The sequence below is a fragment of the Gossypium hirsutum genome, chromosome D04, assembly GCF_007990345.1.
Source record: "Gossypium hirsutum isolate 1008001.06 chromosome D04, Gossypium_hirsutum_v2.1, whole genome shotgun sequence".
NCBI classification, from domain to species: Eukaryota; Viridiplantae; Streptophyta; class Magnoliopsida; order Malvales; family Malvaceae; genus Gossypium; species Gossypium hirsutum.
This window is the reverse complement of record NC_053440.1, coordinates 54,629,782-54,654,288: the sequence shown is the minus strand read 5'-3', so window position 1 is coordinate 54,654,288 and position 24,507 is coordinate 54,629,782. Positions and strand designations below refer to the sequence as shown.

The 24,507-nt window shown below is 31.8% G+C and overlaps 3 protein-coding genes across 3 annotated transcripts; all 3 read left to right on the top strand.

Moving 5' to 3' along the window:
- Nucleotides 1-4,101: 4,101 nt before the first annotated feature.
- Nucleotides 4,102-6,347, top strand: LOC107945128 (peroxidase 10). The gene is made up of 4 exons (XM_016878986.2): nucleotides 4,102-4,368; nucleotides 4,798-4,989; nucleotides 5,112-5,277; nucleotides 5,793-6,347. Exons 1-4 carry the CDS (start codon nucleotides 4,120-4,122, stop codon nucleotides 6,203-6,205), a joined length of 1,020 nt encoding a protein of 339 aa, XP_016734475.2. The 5' UTR covers nucleotides 4,102-4,119; the 3' UTR covers nucleotides 6,206-6,347.
- A 5,289-nt stretch (nucleotides 6,348-11,636) lies between these two features.
- On the top strand, nucleotides 11,637-12,982 carry LOC121216137 (serine/threonine protein phosphatase 2A 55 kDa regulatory subunit B beta isoform). The gene is made up of 4 exons (XM_041091447.1): nucleotides 11,637-11,699; nucleotides 11,900-12,091; nucleotides 12,205-12,303; nucleotides 12,415-12,982. The coding sequence occupies exons 1-4, from the start codon at nucleotides 11,637-11,639 to the stop codon at nucleotides 12,529-12,531; spliced, it is 471 nt and encodes a 156-aa protein (XP_040947381.1). The 3' UTR covers nucleotides 12,532-12,982.
- A 1,802-nt stretch (nucleotides 12,983-14,784) lies between these two features.
- Nucleotides 14,785-22,691, top strand: LOC107940729 (presequence protease 2, chloroplastic/mitochondrial). The gene is made up of 19 exons (XM_041090959.1): nucleotides 14,785-15,253; nucleotides 15,343-15,526; nucleotides 15,804-15,978; nucleotides 16,281-16,413; nucleotides 16,565-16,635; nucleotides 16,919-17,002; nucleotides 17,452-17,542; nucleotides 17,866-18,386; nucleotides 18,486-18,650; nucleotides 18,725-18,943; nucleotides 19,023-19,150; nucleotides 19,785-19,974; nucleotides 20,085-20,168; nucleotides 20,254-20,351; nucleotides 20,511-20,775; nucleotides 20,860-21,022; nucleotides 21,101-21,281; nucleotides 21,384-21,455; nucleotides 22,353-22,691. The coding sequence occupies exons 1-19, from the start codon at nucleotides 14,950-14,952 to the stop codon at nucleotides 22,492-22,494; spliced, it is 3,270 nt and encodes a 1,089-aa protein (XP_040946893.1). The 5' UTR covers nucleotides 14,785-14,949; the 3' UTR covers nucleotides 22,495-22,691.
- The last annotated feature ends 1,816 nt before the right edge of the window (nucleotides 22,692-24,507 follow it).

The window sequence follows — 24,507 nt, the reverse complement described above, 5'->3', positions numbered from 1 at the left end:
GGTTCTTCTATTGCATTCAACTTTATAGTTTAATCTCTATAATTTAGCTTGACATAGGCTTTGTTTATCGTTACTTTTTAAAAGCACTTTTGAGGCTAAATTAAAATATGATTTATAAGTTCAAATTAAATTTGCAAATAGTTTATATTAATTGCTTAAAAATATTTAAAAATTCTACATATCTACATCAAAATATTAATCATGAGTTATAATAAATTATTTCCTTATATTTTTATTAAAATTAACGAATTTGAGTATCATTAAATGCGTATTTTTTTATTTTACAACATTAAGTCTGAAATGTGCATTTTATTTTCTAAAAAGCAATTTTTGACAACAATATTAAACATTAATGTCCTAAACTAAAATCTATAACTAACAATATCCCTATATTTGATTTTTTTAATTATAAGAGAAATGTAAAACCCTAACAGCAACACGATTAGCGCGACTCAAACCCAGACTACACCTAATTCCTACGCTTCAATTTCACACAATACCCAACAATAAAAGCTGTCCCCAAATCTATACCAAGCTTCCCTTAGAAAATTGAAGTTTGGGTTTTTTTTACATTGATTGAGTTAAATTATGATTTTGGTCCTTCAACTATATTTAAATTTTAAATTTAATCCATATACTTTAATTTAGCATAATTTTTAAAATCAATTTGTTTTAGAGAAACAAATTATATCTTAGTATCTCTCTATATTTTTTTCATCATTACATTTGGGGAAGGAGAAATGAGATGACAATGTTTAAACTCATGTCATTTAGGTGCTAAACGAAAGCTTTAACCATTACTCCAAACAAGTTTTGTTGGACACATTTTTATTTAGGCATAATAATAAATTTAGCTCTTAACGTTTATACCTTTTGTCAATTTGACCCATATTTTTTTATTTTTTAATATAATAAAATATTTATTATATTTGAAATAAATACTTTTAAATGTGTTTTAAATTTTTTTATTTTAGTTTTTTTAGTGTATTATATTTTTTAAAAATATTTTTAAATAAAAAACTAATCTAGAAATATCAAATATGGGTGGGTCAGGCCCGAATATACATTTCTTAAATTGGGTCAGGCTTAGACAGAAAAGTAAGCACATTTTTCAAGCTAGACCCAAGGTTAAAAAATTGGTCTAGATACCTTACATGGACCCAAACTAAACTTGGACCAACCCATGAACACTGAAAAAGCTCAAATTCGTCCTGCTCAAATAAAACAAAAACTAAAAACAAAAGGGTTCATTAATTATAAAGTCCATTTACAAAGGAAATGGCCCGAATACAAAGCCCAAATTTGTCCAACCCAAACCAAACTACCCAAGACCCATATGCTAACCTAAACCCCAATAACCTAAAGTCCAATAGCTCACTATCCTAAACCTAGTGGAACGCCACAAGTTGTCATGTCAACATCGTTAAAATTTTAATATTTTAGTTAGGATTTTCATTAAAAAACGATTTGATTCTTTTTTGAAAAGTTAATAATAGTTAAATCTAACCTAAAAAAATACCAAATTAATAAAATATGTAAACATTAAGGATTAAATTTATCATTATATATTTTTTATTTATTTAAAAAGTTGTTTTTAAAGATAAACATCAATCAATTTTATTGCTCATAAAACTTGAATATAATTGGGAATGTCATCCCATATTCTAAAGTAATCATAATTAATAGAACTCTTAAGCTAGCTTATGAGCTTATTAATTACTGGTGTGATTACATCATTCCTAATACGCAACAACATATTTTAATAATTACATTAGCATATACATCAATTAAATATTATATTTTAAGCACTAATTTGATTTTTTTTTCAACGGGCTAATGTCATACAGGAGATCCCCACAGGTGGACCAAATTCGGCTTTCACGGACCCAGCATTGAAGCATTTGTCATATCCTAGAGAAGAGAACCAGGAAGCTGACAGCCTGACCAAGTTGGCTCACATAACTAATCAAGGGTTGCAAGTTTTTGAAATCTCCCCGCTGAGGGGTTTGAATAATGTAACGTAGTTTGGTTCTGTATTTTCTTATTTATCACAAAAAAAATCTATATATAAATGTTTATGTTTGACGTTTAGCAGATTGAATCATAACTCAATTGGCATTGACATTGTTGTCAGTGTAGGAGGACGTGAGTTCGAGTGCACGTTCGAGTGCACTGGACGTGGGTTTGAGTACGCTGAAGCGCATTATCTTCCTATTTAAGGGTAGGGGAGGGGCTATGGGTAGTTTTAGGCATTGTATCCAAAAAGATATGATAAGAACCTATAATGAGATTCATGTTAAAAAAAAGTGAAGTTTCAAATGAGACCTAAAAAAGTATAAATAAAAAGTTTAATATATATTTGGTACACTTTTTCTAATGTGGAATTTGTAGTTTTTTTAGTCTAATTCGGTACATGTATTTGACAAAAAATATATATTTTGGTATCCAAATATAATAATATTAACTATTTAGTATTTAATTCAGGTTTTAGGGTTGATTCGATGAAAGTTAATGGCTAATATATTAGGTTTGAATTTTTCATGATAGAATAAATTTAGTGTTAATTGTGAATTTGTTTAATTTTGTGTTTAATTTATTAGATACAACTTGATGATTGTGATTTAATTCGTGTTTTAGGGTTTCTTTAATGAAAGTTAATTTCCAAATGAATTTTCGTCAAATCAACACTAAAACCAGAATTAAACTAAAAAGTTAATACCATAAGTTTTGGGTACCAAAATATATCATTTTTGTCAAATATAAGGGAGTAGGTAGGCGCCTGCCCTCTTAAAATGAAAAAATGTGCTTTGAGCCCTTGAATTTTTATAAAATTGTAAGTAAATAAATAACAAAATTATAGTTTGGCACCTCAAAACGATAAAATTTTATTTAGTCATCCTAAAAACCACAAAGATATATACCAATACAATTGTAAAATTACATTTTAACTCTCATAAAAATATATAACCCAATTTCCGCTCTCTTAAAAAAATTTTCTGACTTCGCTCCTAAATACAAGTACCAAATTGAAAAAAAAATACAAAAAAGTCAAATTTAAATACTAAATTACTTATTAAACCAAATAAAAAATTGACAAATTTATGGAGATGGGAGGTGTATTTATTTATTAATTATCCTGCATCAGAGTTGGGTTGATAGTGTCATGCACTTCCACTGTTACTAAGTTGATGAAATAAACAAAATTAATAAATCATTAATCAATGGTGCATTAATATTATTATTATTATTTTAACAATCTGTTTTGAGTATATCTGTATTTTTTTGACATAATGTCTAAAATTATCCATAGCTTATTCCCATCCCGTAAATAGGAAGATAATGAGCTTCAGCGCATTCAAACTCACGTCCTTCTCCATTAACAACAATACTCATGTCAATTAAAGTAAGACTCGATCAGCAAATAATATTACTATTACTTTATATTTTACTTGGCATGTGCATAATTCTTTGGCATGGACTTTTTAAATATGAGGTCCTCGTCATATCATGCTTTAGAATTTCCTAAGCACTTAAATCTTGAGATTAGGTTTCCAAGACTTAGTTCATACTTTAATTAAAAAAGGTTATATTATTTTAATATTTTTTCTTAAAGTGTCTTGTTTAAATTTTGTTTTCTTCTTATACATGAGTGCATATTCAAATATATATTTAAATATGATACGAGAATATAATTTTTATTTTTCTAAATATAAAAAATCGAATATGTTAATATCAACCTATGTCAATATCCGACACTCGCGATTAGGGTTGAGAAAAAATTGGTTCAAACTAGACTTAAATCTTAATTTTAGGTAAATTTTGTCATGATATAATTTACTTTGGATTCATAACTATTTTTCTTAACAATGTCGTTTCGAAGGTTAGTACAATGTCGACACTTATGAATCAGTTACTTAAACCCGAATCCAAATAAAGAAAGAAAACTTTAGTCAATGTGGGGTGGGCATTAGGATGAAGCCACTGAACAAAACATGGTGTGATGGCCACTTTCAAAAGCTTAAAACCAATAAAACTAAGTTGTCAGCTTCCCCATGGTTTTTGCATATAAATATCTCCATTACCATACTACCATGGATATATCTTAAAAGAAAAACAATCATGGCTCACAAACTCGTCTTCTCCCACAATATAGCTAGTTTTATCCCTTTCCTTTTAGTCTTCCACTTTATCCCCGTCGTGGTCTCACAGTTTCCATACGGATACAGTCAGCTGAGCTATCGTTTCTACGATTGGTCTTGCCCTAGATTGACCAACATGGTTAAGTATGGCGTCTGGGCTGCTTATAGGAACGATACCAGGATTGCTGCCTCCCTCCTTCGCTTGCACTTTCATGATTGTTTCGTTAATGTAATCCCCCCTCTTACCATCAATCTTTCGAATCTAAATTCAATTGACATTATTATCAATATCCTTAAGTTGATATAAGTTGATTTGATTTTTGTAGTCGGTTAAAATAGATATTTTCGTAACAAAACCAATTGACTTAACCGACTTTTAATATACATTATTTGTTATTATTTTTCTTCTTATAATACATTTATAATATGTAATAAATCTATACAATATAAAAATTATAGTCAAAACCCAAACCCAAACCTACTTATTTCTCATACTTTGAAGAAAACAACATTGATTTAATTAACTTAAACGACGGATGTTAAGTTGGTTCTCGGTTAAGTTGACAAAAACTTAAGCTAGTTGGTTAGTCTATTATTCAATCTTTAGCTAAACTGACTTATGAACACTTAAAATATGCTTTATGAATGATATTAATAGGGTTGCGATGGATCGGTACTCCTCGACGACACTGATGACATGACGGGCGAAAAGAACGCTTTACCGAACCGAAATTCAGTTCGAGGGTTTGAAGTTATAGACAACATAAAAGAAGATGTCGAAAGGTTTTGCCCATCAACTGTTTCATGTGTCGATATATTGACTCTTGCAGCAAGGGAAGCTGTTGTCCTGGTAACTATAAAAACATGTTTCATTTATTTGTTTTATGTTATTCGGATTTGAGTGTTAGTGTTAGATATATGTGCCTGACATAGGTTCGGTTATTTGTAGTAATATTTTTTGTTGGTGTGCAGGCAGGAGGGCCGTCGTGGCCAGTAATGTTAGGGCGACGAGATGGGGTAACCGCAAGTCAACGAGCAGCTAATGAGCAATTGCCATCACCTTTTGAGCCTTTGGAAAATATTACTGCAAAATTCACATCTAAGGGTCTTGACCTTAAGGATGTTGTTGTCCTTTCAGGTTCTTTTTCTTCTCTTGACAAATTAGTCCTTAAATTATTCGAGTATAAAGAAAAAAAAGTATTTGGTTAAATTATGGGTTTGATTCTTCTACTCAATTTTGGGATTTAGTCCCTAGAGGTTAATTTTATTCTCTTATTTTTATAATGTAATTAGTTAGTCTAAAGTGTTGACACCTTTTAATTATGTCAAATTAAAATATAAGGATTAAATCACAAATTTTAGTATAATAGATGGACCGAAATTATAATTTAATCAAAATGATCTAAGTGGGATAACAATCACTCGAGGGTATTAGCCAAGAAAAACTGCAATAACGAAATACACACTTATTGTGTTGAGTGATAGAGAGCTCGATATTCTTTAAGAAAAGTTTTAGGTTTGAATTTTGTGGACAAAAATAACAATGCTAGTCCCCATTTATGGGTCCAATCTACCTTGGCTCTAGATTTAATTCGAGTTGAATGTGGTTATTGGATTCCTTTTAACTTTTATTTTTACATGTATTTATTGCAGGAGCTCATACCATAGGTTTCGCTCAATGTTTCACTTTCAAAAATAGACTCTTCAACTTTCGAGGCTCAGGTAAACCGGACCCTATGCTCGACTCTTCAGCACTCACCAATTTACAAACCATGTGCCCAAACATTGACTCCTCGAACACCAACCTCGCCCCGCTCGACTCGGGTAGCATGTATAGGTTCGACAACAAGTACTACACGAACCTTGTGAACAATGCCGGGCTTCTCGAATCCGATCAAGTCCTGATGCAAGACTCGAAGACCGCTGCGATGGTTAATTCCTATAGCATGAATTCTTTCCTTTTCGGGAATGATTTTGGGACATCAATGGCTAAGCTTGGGAACATTGGTGTTCTTACTGGGAATAAGGGACAAATTAGAAAGAAGTGTGGGGCAGTTAACGTATGATTTGGATTAAATTGATAGGATCTTAAATGTTGGTCTTATGTATGCAATGTTTTAAGGTTAATGGTTGATTAGTTTTAAATCAAATGCACCATTTTATGTTGTCAATACTCAATGTACTATACAATAAATTGGTGTTTGTTCCTTTTTGCTATGTTGACATCATTTTTTTGATTGAAAACGGGATCGATTTGGGTTTTGAAAAATGAAACGGGAGTCGCCACCAATTCTTTTTTATGAGGTGTGATTGGATCACCTTAAAATTGATTGTTTTTAATAAACGGTTTGATTTTATTAAAACAACAAGTTTGGTCCACGAAATTCAGAAAAACGGGTTCGGGAGTCGGTTACGCACGAGGAAGGATTAGCACCCTTGATACGCCCAAAAATGGTACCTAGTTGACTACTTAATGTCTTAATGTCGAAACTTGAGAACTTTAAAGAATTTTAAAAATACGATCCTTGTATTAAAACGTTAAAAATTTTCAAGAAAATGGACATATTTCACGCTATTCGAGAAAGAGAATTATATCCAGTAAGTTAGGACACAATGTCTCGAATTCCCTATACGTGAATGAAAAATGCTTATTTAAAAGATATTTAACTATCTTGGATTAAAAAAGAGATCGCGACCAGTAAATTAAGACACGATCTTTTTTTAATTCCCGATATCGTTTAACTTGAGTTTGAAGAAATTCGTGTAATAAAGTTTAAAATAATATTCAATTGTTTAAATCAAATGAAGAAATCGCAACTCAATACGTTAGGGCACAATTTCTCAAAATATTAAACATTGAATATTACATTTATTTTGAAAAATTCTCGTTTCGAGAAAACAACGTGTCACATTCAATGCGTTAGGACACAACATATTGAATTCTCGGTAACGAGTTTTTTTATCATTTTTAAAAGAGTAATCTTGATTATTTAAGTTCAACGAAGAAAGTCGGAACCCAATACGTTAGGGCTCGATTCTCTCGAAGATCCAAAATACCGAATATTACTTATTTCTAAAATTTCTTTTTCGAAATCTAAATAAAAATGAGTGTAATGGAATAACGATGATAATGATGTAAGTAAAATAATAATACGAGCAATAGCATCAAAGATAAGATAAATAAAAGAGGACAAATCTATAGCATACAAAATAAATATATAAGCAAATAAAGTTAAAGCATTCTTTTAAAATAATAACAAAAATATAAATAAATAAAGAAAACGAACAAAATATAAAAATCTAAAAATGTAAAAGGATGTATAATATAAAGTTATAAAATAATATATATATTTATATATAAGTATGTATACATATATTTGTGAAAACTAAAAAGTATGTACATGGATATGTATACAAATTACATGATATAAACGTATAAGCATATAAATATGTATACACGTACTTATAAATATTAAAAATATACATATAGATATATATATATAATTGCGTATGTAAATTAATTATATAATATATAAAAAACATAAATATGTATATATATATAAGAAAAAATAAAATATAAAGATAAATTTAATAACCTTTAAAGGTATACATATATATGTTACCAAAATATGTGCGTGTATGTAATATATATATAACAAACTTTTAGAAAAGAAAGAAAAAAATAAAATAAATAAACAAATAATAAAAATAAAAATGAAAGAAAACATAAATAAAATAAGGATAATAATAATATTACTAATAGAATAATAAAATAATCTAAAGTTTAAATATATATATGCGTATATACATAAGTAATTAAAATAATAATAGTAATAATACAATATAATAATAAGGTTAAATAATAAAAATGCTAAAAATACTGACTAAATCGAAATAAAATAAAAAATACAGGGCTGATTCGAAAATAAAAAGACGACAAGGATTAAATTGCGACATGCGCAAAAAAGGGAGGGACCGAAATAGTAAATTTATCCAGGCCAACGTCGAAATGGACCAAATTGAAGCAAAAAATAAAATTATGGGGGTAAATTAAAAATAAAAGAAAATAATGAAAAAGGGCCAAATTGCAACACGCTGCAAAATAGGAGGGACTGCGCGCGCAAATAGCCCAAAATTTAAAAACACGCGGATCCTCCGGGGCGGGTCGGGCTGACGCGCGGGTCAGAGGAGCCTTAAACGGCGCCGTTTTGTATTTAATATAAATATTAAAAAAATAAACTAAAAAATAGTTTCATCATTTTTTTAAAAAATACAGAGAGAAAACTCTCTCTTTTTCTCTCTTTCAAGCCCCAATTCCACCCATGGTCCGGCCAAGGATTCCGGCGAGCCTCCGCCGTAGCGCCACCGTATGTGGCGGCCGGAGGTTCAAAATCGGACCTTTTTGGTCCCTTTTTGAAGCCTACGGCCTCTAGGCCACGGATCAGGGGTCGAATCTCGTGAAACAAAGGTTGAGGATCCGAAAATGGGGCGAAACCGCTCGCCTTCCTCCTCCTCCGATGCGGCGCAGGTAAGGTTTTTTTGGTTTTTCGTTTATTATTTAGTGTAGAAGATAAAGAATAAACAGAAAAAATAAAAAAAAGAAGAGATTCAGACACCAAAAGAGTCACCTTTTTTATTTCTTTCTTTTTTTTTCAAAAGGGCCGAACCCCCATTACAGTGACTTGAATGGCTTTTTATAGCCTTTTAATACATTTTTTATCTATGTTTACTACTATTTTGTTGTTCTTCTCTTGCTTTGCGTGTTTGGTTTGCTGTTTTGGAGGTGTCAGTGGAGCAGAGAGTAGGTGAACAGCGATGGGACAGTGGCGGCGACAGGCAGAGCAAGTGGCCGTAGAGTTGGTGGCTAGGGTTAGGGGGCTAGGGTTTTTTCTTTTGTTGTTTTTTTTTTCTGTTATTGTTTTCTGATTTGGGCTGAAAAGTTTTTTATTGGGTTTGGGTTGGTTATTTGTTATTGGGCTGATTGTTTTGGTTTAATTGTTTTGGTCCCTTGGGCCCGGGTCAAAAATTGGGCTTGTACATGCTAGGTCGGGCTTATGTATGATATTAGCATACTCATTTTAGTCTCACACATATTATTTTAAAAAATTGGATAAACTATACCCAACGTCACTAAATTTAGTAGGTTTACGTTTTGGTCACTCAACTATTCAAAAATTTTCATTTAAGTCATTGGTTTTTTAAAAATCATTGTTGTATGATGGCCTTCTTTGTTAGCATTGTTTGCACAAATCGAAAGCTCTCATTTCTTTTTTCTTCTACAATTTAGTTTTTTTTTCCATGAAATAGATTTAAACAGCACAAATCTGTGAATCAAATCTAAATAGTTTTCTTCTTCTTCTTCTTTTTCTTCAATCTTCGACATCAAATCGACTTTAATCTAAGATATGCTTTTGTACTTTTCGATGGGTATTGATTTATTGTATTGATTGCCAAATCGTCGTTTGGAGCTCGTTAGCCAAACTTTTTTTTCTAAAAAAAACCTTAAAAATCCAATGACTTTGAATAAAAACTTTTGAATAGTTCAGTGACTTAAATGAAAATTTTTAAATAGTTTAGTGATTATTTTGTAACTTTTTGAAGTTGAGTGACCAAAATGTAAATTCATTAATAATTTAGTGACCTTAAGTGTAACTTGCTCTAAAAAAATTTCTACAAAAGTTTATGTTATTTTTAATTTAATAAATGATTATGAAATTTTAAAAATAAATGGCATTTTTTTAATATTTATATTGTAGTATTATATATTATTGTAAATTCAATTTTTATGTGATACAAATTACAATTAAAAACCAAATTAAATTAAGCTGGGCTCAAGTTTTATTGAAACTAAGGCTTAACCGGTATTTAAAATTGGCCTAATGTTATGTTAAAGCCTATTTTATTCAAACCCATATTGTCTAACCAAACCGGGTTACGTACCAATTTGGTATAAGGTAAAAAATTGGTTGACTTGCAAATAGATATGAATTGAGCTAAAAATTCGGCTAAGCTGTTTTTTTTATATATTTTTAATATTTTATTTTTCTAAATTTAGGTTGTTTATATATTGGTCACCTCGGAGTTTTTTTATTAATTTGGTTATCGTCGTTAAAGAAAGTGATCAAATTGGTCAATCAATTGTTAAATCCATCTATTCCACCATATCGTTACTGCTTTCGTCAAACTATTGCTAGCAAACTCAAAAGTAAAAAGACATCTCAAAATCAAGCCATATCAATGGTGGGATTAGGAGATCGAAGCACAAAAACTCTAACAGCGTGTTTGGTTTAGTGTAATAGGTAATCCATTACGCCCCGATTACGCGCCTATTACATTACCTACCTATTTCGGCATTTGGTTCGCTGCATTGCCCTAATACGGGCCTATTACGTTGCGGACGGATTCGACTTTTCTCTGCTTCAGCGCCGATTTGCTATTACGTTCCAAAATCAAAGATTGCCTAATCGGTCTCCCTTTTACCCTCCCAAGCAAAAATTGATTCTCCACCCCACCCCACCCTCTCCCTCTCCCTCCCAACATCAACAGAAGCTGCCAGCGAACCAAACCTCCAGCCAGTCCCGACTTTCATCTTGGCATGTGGTGAAACTAAACCATTTGTAGCTGCCGCAGTTCCCTTCTCGCCGAAGATCTCCTGTCCTCCGACGACAATGGTTGCTGCCAAGAAGACCGTAAAGACCTTTTACTCGTTTTCTCTTCTTCTTCTTCTTTTTGAATATTTAACCTAAATTTTCTGAAAACATGCTAATTCATTTTTATGTTGTTGATGATGGTATTTTGATGCAGAAGAAGACCCATGAGAGCATTAACAACAGATTGGCTCTCGTTATGAAAAGTGGGAAATACACTTTGGGTTACAAAACTGTTCTCAAATCTCTCAGAAGCTCCAAAGGTATTCCATTGTTTCTTTAAAAGTGGGAAATACCGTTTGACTGGAAGTTCTCTCAGGTGTTCGGAGAACGGACGGCCGGAGAGGAAATTCAAGAAGGTGTGCTATTTTGATTTATTCGATTTGGTTTCTCTTAGTGTTGATTTTGTCTTAGTGTTAAAGAATTATCGAATTTTATTGTTTTTTAATCCTTATAGCTAATAATCTTTTTTTCCCTTGCTATTTATTTTTCCATTGTTTAAATTGGTAATATATATTGTTGGATTAGTGTATAATGTTAAGATCTAGGTCTAGCTTTATGCACTGTATAGCTTCTCAAAGTGTGATGTGAAGCAATGAAGAATTTTTTGTGTTCTGGAATTAACTAATTATCGGTTGAGTTCAGTAATTAAGTTGAGATTAGATGTTATTTACTGAAAGTCTGAAGAAGGAATTCAATGAACTGTAGATTGATCTAATTACTAGGTTCCTGGTCTTGGAGGGTGGTGCACCATGTAAAAAATGTACTAAGCAAGTCCTTTGTGGTAAGAGACTGAGTTTGCCCGCGTGACTGATGCTCTTTGATTTTAGGGTGTTATTTATGGACTAACATGGAAGGAAAACTAGTTTCATGCATTAATCAGATGGTCTTACTTAGGAGTCTGGCCATACAAGTGATAGTTCGATGAGGTTTTGATCCAGTAAGAACCATAATTTCTTTGTGAACCATCTCGGGATGGGCTGTTATTAGTTTTGCTCTTCATGATGCCTTCCTTGCATTGGCCTCAACTCTAAGCGTGATTAAATAGAAAATTTTGAAGAGCTTTTCCATGATGCACTTTGCTTGATGAGTCTGCTTGTGTGAAGAACATAGTTGCGGGCACGATATACTTGGTACTTATATGTCCTACATGTTCTGCTTCTCTTTTCACTTCATTTACATGCCATTGTTTCTTTTTCAGTTGATATCATATCTGCAATTGAATTCAATAGAAATGGCGATCACCTTGCTACCGATGATCGTGGGGGTCGGGTGGTTTTGTTTGAAAGGACTGACACTCAAGACGTACATTCTCTGACCATTTTTCTTTTTAATATTTCTGAACCTGCTTGTTTCACTTACTGTGATTCTCCGGTGTTCTGTTCTCACACTTTGTCATACCGTTTTATAATATGTAGCATGTTGGACATCGAAGAGATCTAGAGAAGATGGATTATCCAATCAATAGGCATCCTGGGTTTCACTACAAAACAAAGTTTCAGAGCCACGAACCTAAGGTATTTATGTTTGGTTTGTGGTAGACATAAACATAATGATTATTGGGAGTACATGCTAAAAACTTTCTGGACTTGAATATTGAAAACGTGTACTCCCTTGGTTTAATACAGTTTGACTATCTGAAGAGCTTGGAAATTGAGGAGAAAATTAACAAAATTAGGTGGTGTCAGTCATTTAATGGTGCTCTTTTTCTTTTGTCGACAAATGACAGAACAATCAAGTTATGAAAAGTAGGTAAAGACATATTTTCTATTCCGGATTTTACAGTTATGAAGTTATACACAAATTATTATTGTGATAACTCCACTATTTTTTCCCAAGGAATATCAATATCCCAAAAGCAGCAACATAGCAAATCTACAAATTTAACCTTGTCATCCTGTTGGGTATTCTAATGTCATTTCAAACTTGTAAAGGTACAAGAGAAGAAAGTCAAAAAAGTATGTAACATGAACGTGGACTCAACCAAAGCCATGGGAAATGGTCCTATTGTTGGTTCAAGTATATCAACAAGCTCCAAACAATACATTGCAAATGGAGGATGCACAAGCAATGACTTCTCATTCCCAACTGGGGGTTTCCCATCTTTGCATTTGCCTGTGGTAGTTGTTGTGAATCCAGAATGCTTATTTGTTAAGATACTTTGGAATCAATTACTTTTTTTTGTCATTTTTCCATGGTTTATGCAGTGTTTGATATGCCAATACTTTTATTATATGGTTTACTGATCTAACATGTAATGCTTCTGTCACAATTATAGTCTTAACATTTTAGCCGTCGGAAATTACTTTGAATTTTTGTTATAAGAATATTGGTTATTAAGAATATTGATTATTAAGAATTTTATTAAATTATATATTTTAATTAAAATATATTTAATAATAATTATGTTAAATTATATTTTATAGTATCATATATTATGATTTTAGTAAATTTATATAAGAATATTGATTATTAAGAATTTTATTAAATTATATATTTTAATTAAAATATATTTAATAATAATTATGTTAAATTATATTATATAGTATCATATATTATGATTTTAGTAAATTTATATAAGAATATTGATTATTAAGAATTTTATTAAATTATATATTTTAATTAAAATATATTTAATAATAATTATGTTAAATTATATTTTATAGTATCATATATTATGATTTTAGTAAATTTATATAAGAATATTGATTATTAAGAATTTTATTAAATTATATATTTTAATTAAAATATATTTAATAATAATTATGTTAAATTATTTTTTATAGTATCATATATTATGATTTTAGTAAATTTATATAAGAATATTGATTATTAAGAATTTTATTAAATTATATATTTTAATTAAAATATTTTTAATAATAATTATGTTAAAATATGATTAAATTATTTATTATTGATATTAATAATATTATTAAAATTTAATAACAATAACAATAATCATTTACCTAAACAAATTTCTACTAAGGGTATTCTAGTTATTTTAGTTTTTTCCCTTATGCTATTACACCTCCATTCAATTCAACCAAACACAAGAATACTATTACGCCTCTATTCCATTACATTCAACCAAACAATTGAATTGCTATTACACCTCTATTCTATTACGCTTCTATTCCAATACAACGAACCAAACACGCTCTAAAGTTTTGAGAGTGACTTCACAATTTTTTAGAGTTTTTGAGAAATCTAATCCTATAAATTTGAAGAGAGGCTTTGGAATTAACTCTGGTGGTTTTAGATCGACAATCTAATGTCGAAGAAGACGTCTAATGATTATAGCAATGACAGTGAGAAGTGATGACTATAGGTAAGGAGAATAGGGAAAATAGGGAGAAAGAAGAAGCGTCTGTTAGTGTTGTTCATTGACAAGACAATGTTTGTTTGCTGGGGGTGGCTGATGGAGGAAGTGGCTACAATATTTTGGGTTAAAAAATAATAAATGAAAAAAAAAATAAATATTTTGGGTTAAAAAATAATAAATGAAAAAAAAAATAAAGAAAGAAAATTCAATGGTGGAGTGACTAACTAAAATTTTTTTAACCGCAATAATTAAATTAACAAAAAAAAATTGAAGTGACCAAAATAAGGGGAGCTGCCTAATTTTTTGATTGACTAATGAGATAATTTATCTATTTAAGTATTTTTAAAAATATTTAAAATTTAATTTAACTAATTTTTCTACCCGATTAAATTAATTCATATTAATTCTCAAATCAACTGATTTAAATTAATTTTTCAGATTAATACCCTAATTAATTTTCAATTTAACTAATCCGACTCATTGACCTAATTCGGTTCAAACATGAGCCAAATTCTTGATTTCACAGTCAGAAAAGGAAAACATAAAAATTTGGGCAAGCGACTTGGCCGATAAGCTATACACAAAAAATTTCTGGCTTTTTCCCCAAGAAAATAAAAATTTTCATTAATTAATAAAATATTTTAAAATATTTTTATGGGCAGGAATTCACCACAGCTCTTCACACACTTCAGAGTGTTCAAGCAACCTTTTATGATATTTTCCCCTCTCAATATAAACCCTTAAGATTTCTAAAAACAAAAAAAAAAAAATCAAAATATATAAATTATTATTTATTTATCATCGTCATCTTCATTTCTCCTGCAAAAAAAAAAAAAAATCAATGGAGAGAACAGCGCTTCTCCGCTCTCTCTCATGTTCATCTCTCGCTTGTAACAAGTTTCTCTTCTCCGCTCCTAAACACTCTCGTTCCTTTTTATCCAAATCTTCCTCCGTCTCCGCCGCCACCGCCGCCCGGTATCATCGTCGTCTAGTTCCTAACCGCTCCCTTCTCCGCCGCAACAGCTGGAGGTCACTCCCTCGAGCTTCTTCTCATTCTTCCTCTCTTCGCTTTGGTTTAAACAACAAGCATTTCAGTTCTTTATCTCCACGCGCCGTTGCTTCTCCTCCTACGCAGCCTTCTTCAGGTAATATGTATATTTTTAGCTTTTATTCTTATATCGTAAATTGAATTTAATGAACTGAAACGAGTTTTTTTTTTCGTTTTCTCGTATAGATATTGCTGGAGTTGGAGATGAAGTTGCGGAGAAGCTTGGATTCGAGAAAGTATCGGAAGAGTTCATTGGAGAGTGTAAATCAAAAGCTGTTCTTTTCAAGCATAAAAAAACTGGTGCGGAGGTTATGTCCGTTTCAAATGATGATGAGAACAAGGTTTTCGGTATTGTTTTTCGAACTCCACCGTAAGTTCATCTTTCTTTTACAATTTTTATTAGGTTTAATTTCTGAACTGAGTTTAGTAAAGCTTGAGCCGCAAACTACATTAACTGTTGTGTATGATGTTTTTTTAGAAAATTCTTTATACATGTTTAATTTAGAATTTGAATTGGTAATGGTAAAGTGTTTGATTTAGTGGTCTCAATAAGGATGCTTGACCTTGATGTTTGGAGAAATTATTATGTGATGATTTGAATCAATAAGTTGTTGGAGTTCTTATGATTTCTAACTTGGCTAATGCAGAAAGGATTCCACTGGGATTCCTCACATATTGGAACACAGTGTATTATGTGGTTCAAGAAAGTATCCATTGAAGGAACCATTCGTTGAATTGTTAAAGGGGAGCTTGCACACTTTTTTGAATGCATTCACGTATCCTGATAGGACTTGCTATCCAGTTGCTTCCACCAATTCAAAGGTAATGCTTTTGCTTTCCGTAGTATTGAGAAATGGCAAAAAAGGGGGGCTGCCTAATACCAGTAGTATGTGAGATAGGAGCAGCAGTAAAGAAAAAAATGTGTCTTGGGTGTGGTTGACATGGGTATTCGCACTGCACTATTATAACTGAAGACCCAATGGGATCTCCTTCCCTGCAGCTGCTAACAATCATGCAGCCATTTAAGAGACAAATTTGAAGTGAAAATTTTGTTAGACAGTTGTGAGAATGAAACTGTTATGTCCATAATTTTCAGTTTGATGTGGTTTATATTTTCTGAACAGGATTTCTATAATCTTGTTGATGTATACCTGGATGCTGTCTTCTTCCCCAAGTGCATTGAGGACTTCCAAACTTTTCAACAGGAGGGTTGGCACTATGAGCTCAATGATCCTTCAGAAGATATAACTTATAAAGGTGTGTGGGTGAGGGTGTGTTTATTCACTCGTGTGTTTGGCCTCTGGAAACCCATACTTAATCGACAAACGTTCTTTCCCCCTAAGTAATGCTTGACAGTACCTCATTACTCTTCATAACATTTTCTTTTTCCGTTTGGGATTCTCTATAGGAGTTGTTTTCAACGAGATGAAAGGTGTCTATTCTCAGCCTGATAATTTATTAGGGCGGACAGCTCAGCAGGCAAGTTTTCCCTTCTTTTCTTGCTTTATGAATTTATTACATTTTATTATATACTGCTTATATAGTAATTGGTAGCCTATATGGTATTGGAAATATTGATGGTTTGAGTGTAAAATATATATAAATCTCATGGCTAATTCAAAAAAACTCCTCACTCCTCTCTCTCACATGTATACTCATGTGTGCTGGAGTGTAAAACACCTACAGTGAAGATACTTAATTGGAAATTTAGCATGTTCATCAAATTTTCCACTTACAATTGTTCCTTACGATGTCTGTGCAGGCTCTCTTTCCAGACAATACCTATGGTGTTGACAGTGGAGGTGATCCGCTAGTTATTCCCAAGCTGACATTTGAAGAGTTTAAGGTATGCTGCATTTGTCTTTGGTAGACATATTTTAGTGTCTTCAACTTCTATTGGTGCTTGAGAGGCATTTTATCTTGGCAAAGAGTATAAATTGTTATGTTTGAAACCTAGTTTTACATCAATCTAAACTTCATGCTACCTAGGTTATGGAAAAATTCTGTTCTTTGGGGTTGGAATGGAGAAAAAAATGAAAAAAAGGGGGGCAACTTTATTTCTGTTTTGCTTGTCTCTTGCATTCAGTTTTCTTTTTCAACTTCTGCTGGTTAGAAGGCAAGACTCTGTGTCTTTTTCATTAATTATGGTGTGCGTGGCTCATCTATATTCTGCATCAATAATCAGATTCGGGCATGTAGGGAACTAACAAATGTGTCTGTGACTACTGCTTTTGTGGTTGTAGTTTTGATGTTTTCTAATATGGGTTTCTCTCATTATCTGAATTGAAATTACAGGAATTTCACCGCAAGTATTACCATCCAAGCAATGCCAGGATATGGTTTTATGGAGATGATGATCCGAGTGAACGCTTGCGTATCCTAAGTGGTAATAAATGATATTGCAGTAATTATTCATGTATGGATGTCTGAACTTCTGCTTAATGTGTAACCCCTGGATCCCTTGAAATATGTAAATGATGCTATTCAACAGGGAGTTGATGCTTGTAAATCTGATAATAAGGAGAATGCATTATAATGTTTTCTGTTCTCCTATTTATAGATATATAGTGCTTGCTTGACCAGCCTGTCTCAGTCATTTGCCATTGTATTTGCACCGCTTGATTGTTCTTGTGGTCTTACTGTTTGTGATATTGTATAAACAATTTTAAACTTTAGTATTTACTATCTCTATCTCAATCTCTCTTTCAGAATATCTAGACATGTTTGATGCGAGTACAGCTCCTAATGAATCAAAAGTTGAGCCACAGAAGCTTTTCTCGGAACCAATCAGGATTGTTGAGAAATATCCAGCTGGTGATGGTGGTGATCTGAAGAAGAAGCACATGGTATGCCTGAATTGGCTGCTCTCTGATAAGCCGTTGGACTTGCAAACTGAACTTACTCTCGGTTTTCTGGATCATCTTTTGCTGGGAACTCCTGCTTCTCCCTTGAGGAAAGTGTTGCTTGAAAGTGGTCTTGGAGATGCCATTATTGGTGGTGGAGTGGAAGATGAACTTCTTCAGCCTCAATTTAGCATTGGGTTGAAGGGAGTTTCTGATGATGATATTCCAAAAGTAGAAGAGTTGATCATGAGTTCTCTTAGAAAGCTTGCTGAAGAAGGTTTTGACACTGAGGCTGTGGAGGCATCTATGAATACAATTGAGTTTTCGCTGAGAGAGAACAACACTGGATCTTTTCCTCGTGGCTTATCTCTGATGCTACGCTCCATGGTAAACTTTTCGATTCCTAGAATTAAATGTTAAAATACTCTCCCTCCCTTCCTTCCTCTCCGTGTGTAAATTTATATTTTTATTGTGTATATTTTACAGGGTAAGTGGATATATGATATGGATCCTTTTGAGCCTTTGAAATATGAGCAACCTTTATTGGACCTGAAAGCCAGAATTGCTGAGGAAGGCTCCAAGGCTGTTTTCTCTCCTTTAATAGAGAAGTTTATCTTAAACAATCCCCATTGTGTTACCATAGAAATGCAGGTAAATTACCTTCCTATATTATTTAATTCTTTATGGTAGTTGAATTGCATATCAATCAACTTCTTTTCTGTCAGCCTGATCCAGAGAAAGCTTCTCGTGACGAAGCAGCCGAAAAGGAAAATTTGGAGAAAGTTAAAGCCAGTATGACGGAGGAAGATCTAGCTGAGTTAGCACGTGCTACAGAAGAGCTGAAACTTAAACAAGAAACTCCTGACCCTCCAGAAGCCTTAAAATGTGTTCCAAGCCTCTCCTTACATGATATTCCCAAGGAACCGATACGTATTCCGACAGAGGTTAGCAAGGGTCCATGTCTACTCCTAAATGCTCTCTTTCAGCTTTGCTTGTGCTAAGTTTCTATACATCTTGCTGTAGGTCGGAGATATTAATGGTGTGAAGGTTTTGCAGCATGATCTTTTCACAAATGATGTCCTTTACTCTGAAGTTGTTTTTGATATGAGTTCACTGAAGCAAGAACTTCTTCCTCTAGTACCATTGTTTTGGTGAGTTGGATCTTGCCTTGAAAGCTAGCTGTTTTTTCTCTTGTTATATATGCGTCATCTCTCCTAGTTGTTTCTGCTTCGGACATAATAAGTTGTTTATGAGATTAACTTGAGGCAAGAAAGATCAAGTTCTCTTTCAATTCATAAAGAACAGTGGAGCTTTTCCCTAGCATCTTACACAAGATGCTGAATCAGTGATCACTGCACATTAGCTTTTAGATGCTAGTGTCCTATTTTGTTACCCTTTTTCTGCTAATCACCTACTTTTCATTCCAATTGCTTGATAACCTATGTCACCTTATAAATCACCTAAACTTCAAGCAGTCATTCTGCTTAGGCAGGTGGAATTTCATTGACACCTTCATTTCTATAACAAAAAATTTCTTACAAACTTTCCAATTGGAAAATAGCGTTTTTGGTCAATCTGTAACATGATATTCAACAGTCATTAGCTTTATATGTCTATCACTTAACATATGAGAGAAGTAGAATGGTCTAGTTCAAAAATCATATTTTAGAATATAATACTTGTAAATTGTAATGTAAATATGTTATGACAACTGTTTTATTTTATTTCCTTTAAAGAGCTATCTACAGCATATGACACTTTTGCTCCATGCATAATTTTTGGCAGTCAATCATTACTAGAGATGGGTACAAAAGACTTGACCTTTGTGCAACTTAATCAGTTGATTGGAAGAAAAACTGGCGGAATATCAGTTTATCCATTTACCTCATCTATACGAGGCAAGGAAGATCCCTGTAGCCATATCATTGTCCGAGGCAAATCAATGGCTGGGCGTGCTGATGACCTATTTAATCTGGTATATATATAAATTGTAGATTATGGTGTTCTGATGATGATTATTATTGAAAATCTTTTCCACCAAAAGCTTGATTGTTCTAAAGGTTTTTCCATGCCGTTCAACTGTAGATTAATTGTGTTCTTCAAGAAGTACAGTTTACAGACCAACAACGGTTCAAGCAGTTTGTATCCCAAAGCAAAGCCAGAATGGAGGTATATATTTTGAATTTTTAAGGGTTATCTGGAAATACAAGAACTAAAACCTTAATTTAATCTAATGGGTTATACTCATATCCAGAACCGGTTGAGAGGTGGAGGTCATGGAATTGCCGCAGCTAGGATGGATGCGAAGTTAAATGTTGCTGGCTGGATTTCTGAGCAAATGGGTGGAGTCAGGTACAAATTATGGATTCCATTAAGTTTTTCTTCCTCGAGCTAATCTTACATTTTACTATGCGATGCCATTCCTTCTCAGTTTGGAAATTTAATTTTCAACAATGTATTGTAACGAGTGAGATTTAGAAACCTGTTCATACTCGTGTTGTTCTTTCATAGTTACCTGGAGTTTCTTCAAGCACTGGAAGAAAAAGTGGATAATGACTGGGCAGGAATTTCATCATCTCTCGAGGAGATCCGTAAATCCTTACTTTCCAAGGAAGGTTGCTTGGTAAACATGACTGCTGATGGGAAAACTCTCTCGAACACAGGGAAGTTCGTTGGCAAATTCCTTGATTTGCTTCCTAGCAAATCTCTTGTCGAAAGAGCTAGCTGGAACGTCCGACTTCCTTCAGACAATGAAGCCATCGTGATACCGACTCAGGTTGGATAAATCATCTCTTCTTATAATCATTTGCTTTTGCTTATTTATGTGACTAATGAATTACAAAGCCTTCACTTGTTACAGGTAAATTACGTTGGGAAAGCAGCTAACTTATACGACAGGGGTTACCAACTTTGTGGGAGTGCTTATGTTATTTCAAAACACATTAGTAACACGTGGTTGTGGGACCGTGTTCGTGTTAGCGGTGGAGCTTATGGGGGTTTCTGCAACTTCGATACTCATTCAGGTACACGCCAAGTGTTGTATTTGCTGGCAAAATACTTTTATCCCCCCTTTTAGAATCTCACAAGATTTTCTCATGTAGGTGTATTCACCTTCTTATCTTATCGAGACCCCAACTTATTACAAACACTTGACATATATGATGGAACTGGTGACTTTCTCCGTGAATTGAAAATGGATGATGATACTCTTACCAAAGCAATTATCGGGACCATTGGTGATGTTGATGCATACCAGCTGCCAGATGCTAAAGGCTATAGCAGGTATGGAGACGATAAGTTGTTTTTCTTATTAACCTTATCTTATGCTTACTTGGTCCAATATTACTATTGCTGCTCGTATTGACTTCAACTATCTTCTTCTAGTTTGGTACGATATTTATTGGGGATTACTGAGGAAGAAAGGCAAAGGAGACGCGAAGAGATATTATCAACGAGGTAAAATGATGATTTCATCTAATCGTTGGTATTTATTATTCTTATAATAGACTATGGCACTTTGTGATTTCAAAAAGTATGATAATAACTGCCAGTAGTACATATAGCTAGGGCGGGTAAAACGTGATTCAACTTGAAATTTTTTGGGTTTTTGAGTTAATTCGATAAATAATTTGAGTTTCGAGTTGGAGTTGAATTTTACAATTCGAATAACTCGAATAACAAATTGGGTAAAATACTCATTCAGTCCTTGTCAATTTTAAAAATGAGTAAATTGATCTTTTTCTCAACAAAAAATTCAAAATAATTTTTTAAATTAAAAATATATATTAAATTTTTTAAAAATTTCTAGAATAATAATTTTGGGATTTAAATAAGTAAATTAATAATTCAAGTTTATCATAGTAAAGTATCTTGTTCGTTCTCTTATTTTGCTTCGAAGGAATTTTCAAATATATATATGGTTTCAAAATTTATGCTTTAACATGAAATTAGTTATATTGTGACAAGGTTTTCAAGTATAACTTGATTCGAATTTTATTTTACTCGACTCGAGTCGAAAAAATTTCAAATCGAATTATGATGATAAAATGAGACTTGTCAACTCGATTAGTTTGAAATTTTTTCACTCGATTCGATTGAACACTCACCCCTACATATAGAAAAGTTCTGGTTATTGGAATATATTATCCACTCTGAACTTTCAGTTTGATACAATTTTGAAACCTATATGATGAGCTCGGCTTTTATGGATTGAAGTAAAATGAAAATGAAAATTATTAGTAATTTTTATCTAAAATCAAATCTTTGAATAGTTATGTTCATATTTTGTGTTGATTAACCTCGCGGTTGCGGTTCACTCAATTTTTTTTTTGTTGATTCTTGCTTGTACCACAGCTTAAAGGATTTCAAGGAATTTGCTGACGCCATTGATGCCGTTAAAGACAACGGAGTTGCCGTTGCGGTGGCATCGCCGGACGATGTCGAAACTGCTAACAAGGAGCGCCTGAACTTTTTCCAAGTGAAGAAAGCCCTATAAATATACACGTAAGAATGGCTTCGATCCTAAATCGATCTCAATACCATTTCTCAAATTAAGTGAACGATACTCGAAAAACACATTATTTCAATCTTTGTCACACTATGAATAGTTAGACAGGAAGTCCATTGCATGAACTCTTATTAGTTTTTTAAAATATCAAAGGTATAATACAGACTTTTAGCCATTTCGTATAAGTCAAGGATTTGTTTGGTTATTTCTTGTTTTTATGCTGTATTTTTGAGAACTTTGATTTTGGACGGGTCTAGTGCTGATCTATTTTCCAAGACAATATATGCCTTTTTTTAACATATTTTTTCTAAAAGGTTTAATTTTGCTTTCAGTCCCTGCACTCTTGGACATTTGAAATTTAATCTTTTCGGAAATTTGAATGTGTTACTAATTAAATTGATATTTGAATATTAGGATCTCACGTTTAAATTCAATGACATCTTATTAACTATTAAATTCTAGGGTAAGTTACATCAAATATTACCATGTTTATGTTTCGGCCACTTAATTTTAAAATGTTATTCAAAAGTTTTTTTCCCTTGCACCTATTAAAATCTCTTTTCTCCTTTCCTTTTTACAGGTTTAGCTTTTTTATGAAACAACTTTAAACAATACAAATCATCGAATTAAAATTTAAATAATTTTTTATTGTCAACATTAATTTTAAGATCAATTTTGGATTTTGGATCTAAAGTTGTTTTTTTACTTATCAATGAATACTTGTTGAATCATCACTTGGAAGTTGAATTTTTAAAAAAAAGAAATTTAATAATCTAATGATTTAAATGAAAATTTTTTAGTAATTTAGTGATTATTTTATAATTTTTTAAATTTATTGATGAAAATATGCTAAAATTTCAGAATTTTTTTTCCTTGCACCAATGAAAATCTCTTTTTTTTTTTCTCTTTTACAAGAAACAACTTTAAACATTACAAATCATCGAATCAAAATTTAAATAATTTTTTTATTGTCAATACTGATCGTTAGATTAATTTGGATCTAAAGTATATTCTTCTATTTATCAACGAGTATTCATTGAATCATCGCTTGGAGTTTGTCGGTTGAATTTTTTTTAAAGAAATTTAACAATCTAATGATTTAAATGAAATTTTTGGAATAGTTTAGTGATTATTTTATAATTTTTTAAATTTATCGAAGAAAAGATGACAAAATTTCAGAAGTTTAAAAGAAATGCGGATGAATCTTCCCAATCGTGAACATGTAGACCTTGTTGAACACGATATGAAGACCCTTGTTGGACACGACATGGAAACACAATTAAAAAGTTACAACGGACACAACGCCATCTGATCTAATTTTTTAAATTTAACTTCGTCTTTTAAAAGTTAATTTAATATTTTAATATTTATATTTTTTAAAATTTGAAATTTTACTCTCAATGGATGTTAAATTAAATTAAATTATATTATATTATTTTTAAATTTTGATGTGATAAATATATTATCATAATGCTATGTTAACTTATTATTTTAACATGTTATTCACACAAAAAAAATCAATTAAGATGTTAATTAATAAATTTAATGATGGTTGTTTGATCAAGATTAAATTTTCAAAAAATATATAAATTAAATTAATAAAATTAATAGAGAGCACATGGTACAAAAATTAATAGAGAGATTAATAGCATAATTTTATCAAATATAATTAAGAGAGCACAAAATGAACACATGTAATATAAAAAAAATTATAATATACATCATTAGTAATTTGTTAATACTATCATGTAAAATAATATCACAAATTAAAATATAATTCAAACAACATTTGTAATCATTTAACTTAGTGGAATTTCTTTTTTCCTTTTCCACTAACACTGGAATTACTTGTTTTCGTAGAACATGGGCCAAAGTGTCGAATGCTTTATTTAAACATTCACAAATTTTCCAACCCTAATTATTACGATGGAATAATATAATTTTTGGCTTTTTCAACTTCACAATTTGTTTTATTTTAGTATCTGTACTTTTACTTATTTA

Coding starts and splice junctions, on each gene's coding strand:
- LOC107945128 (XM_016878986.2), top strand. CDS start 4,120: ATGGCTCACAAACTCGTCTTCTCCCACAATATAGCTAGTTTTATCCCT. Junction 4,369..4,797: donor TTCATGATTGTTTCGTTAAT/GTAATCCCCCCT, acceptor TGATATTAATAG/GGTTGCGATGGATCGGTACT. Junction 4,990..5,111: donor CAAGGGAAGCTGTTGTCCTG/GTAACTATAAAA, acceptor GTTGGTGTGCAG/GCAGGAGGGCCGTCGTGGCC.
- LOC121216137 (XM_041091447.1), top strand. CDS start 11,637: ATGGAAGGAAAACTAGTTTCATGCATTAATCAGATGGTCTTACTTAGG. Junction 11,700..11,899: donor TTAGGAGTCTGGCCATACAA/GTGATAGTTCGA, acceptor TGAAGAACATAG/TTGCGGGCACGATATACTTG. Junction 12,092..12,204: donor AAAGGACTGACACTCAAGAC/GTACATTCTCTG, acceptor TATAATATGTAG/CATGTTGGACATCGAAGAGA.
- LOC107940729 (XM_041090959.1), top strand. CDS start 14,950: ATGGAGAGAACAGCGCTTCTCCGCTCTCTCTCATGTTCATCTCTCGCT. Junction 15,254..15,342: donor TCCTACGCAGCCTTCTTCAG/GTAATATGTATA, acceptor TTTCTCGTATAG/ATATTGCTGGAGTTGGAGAT. Junction 20,776..20,859: donor CCATCGTGATACCGACTCAG/GTTGGATAAATC, acceptor CACTTGTTACAG/GTAAATTACGTTGGGAAAGC.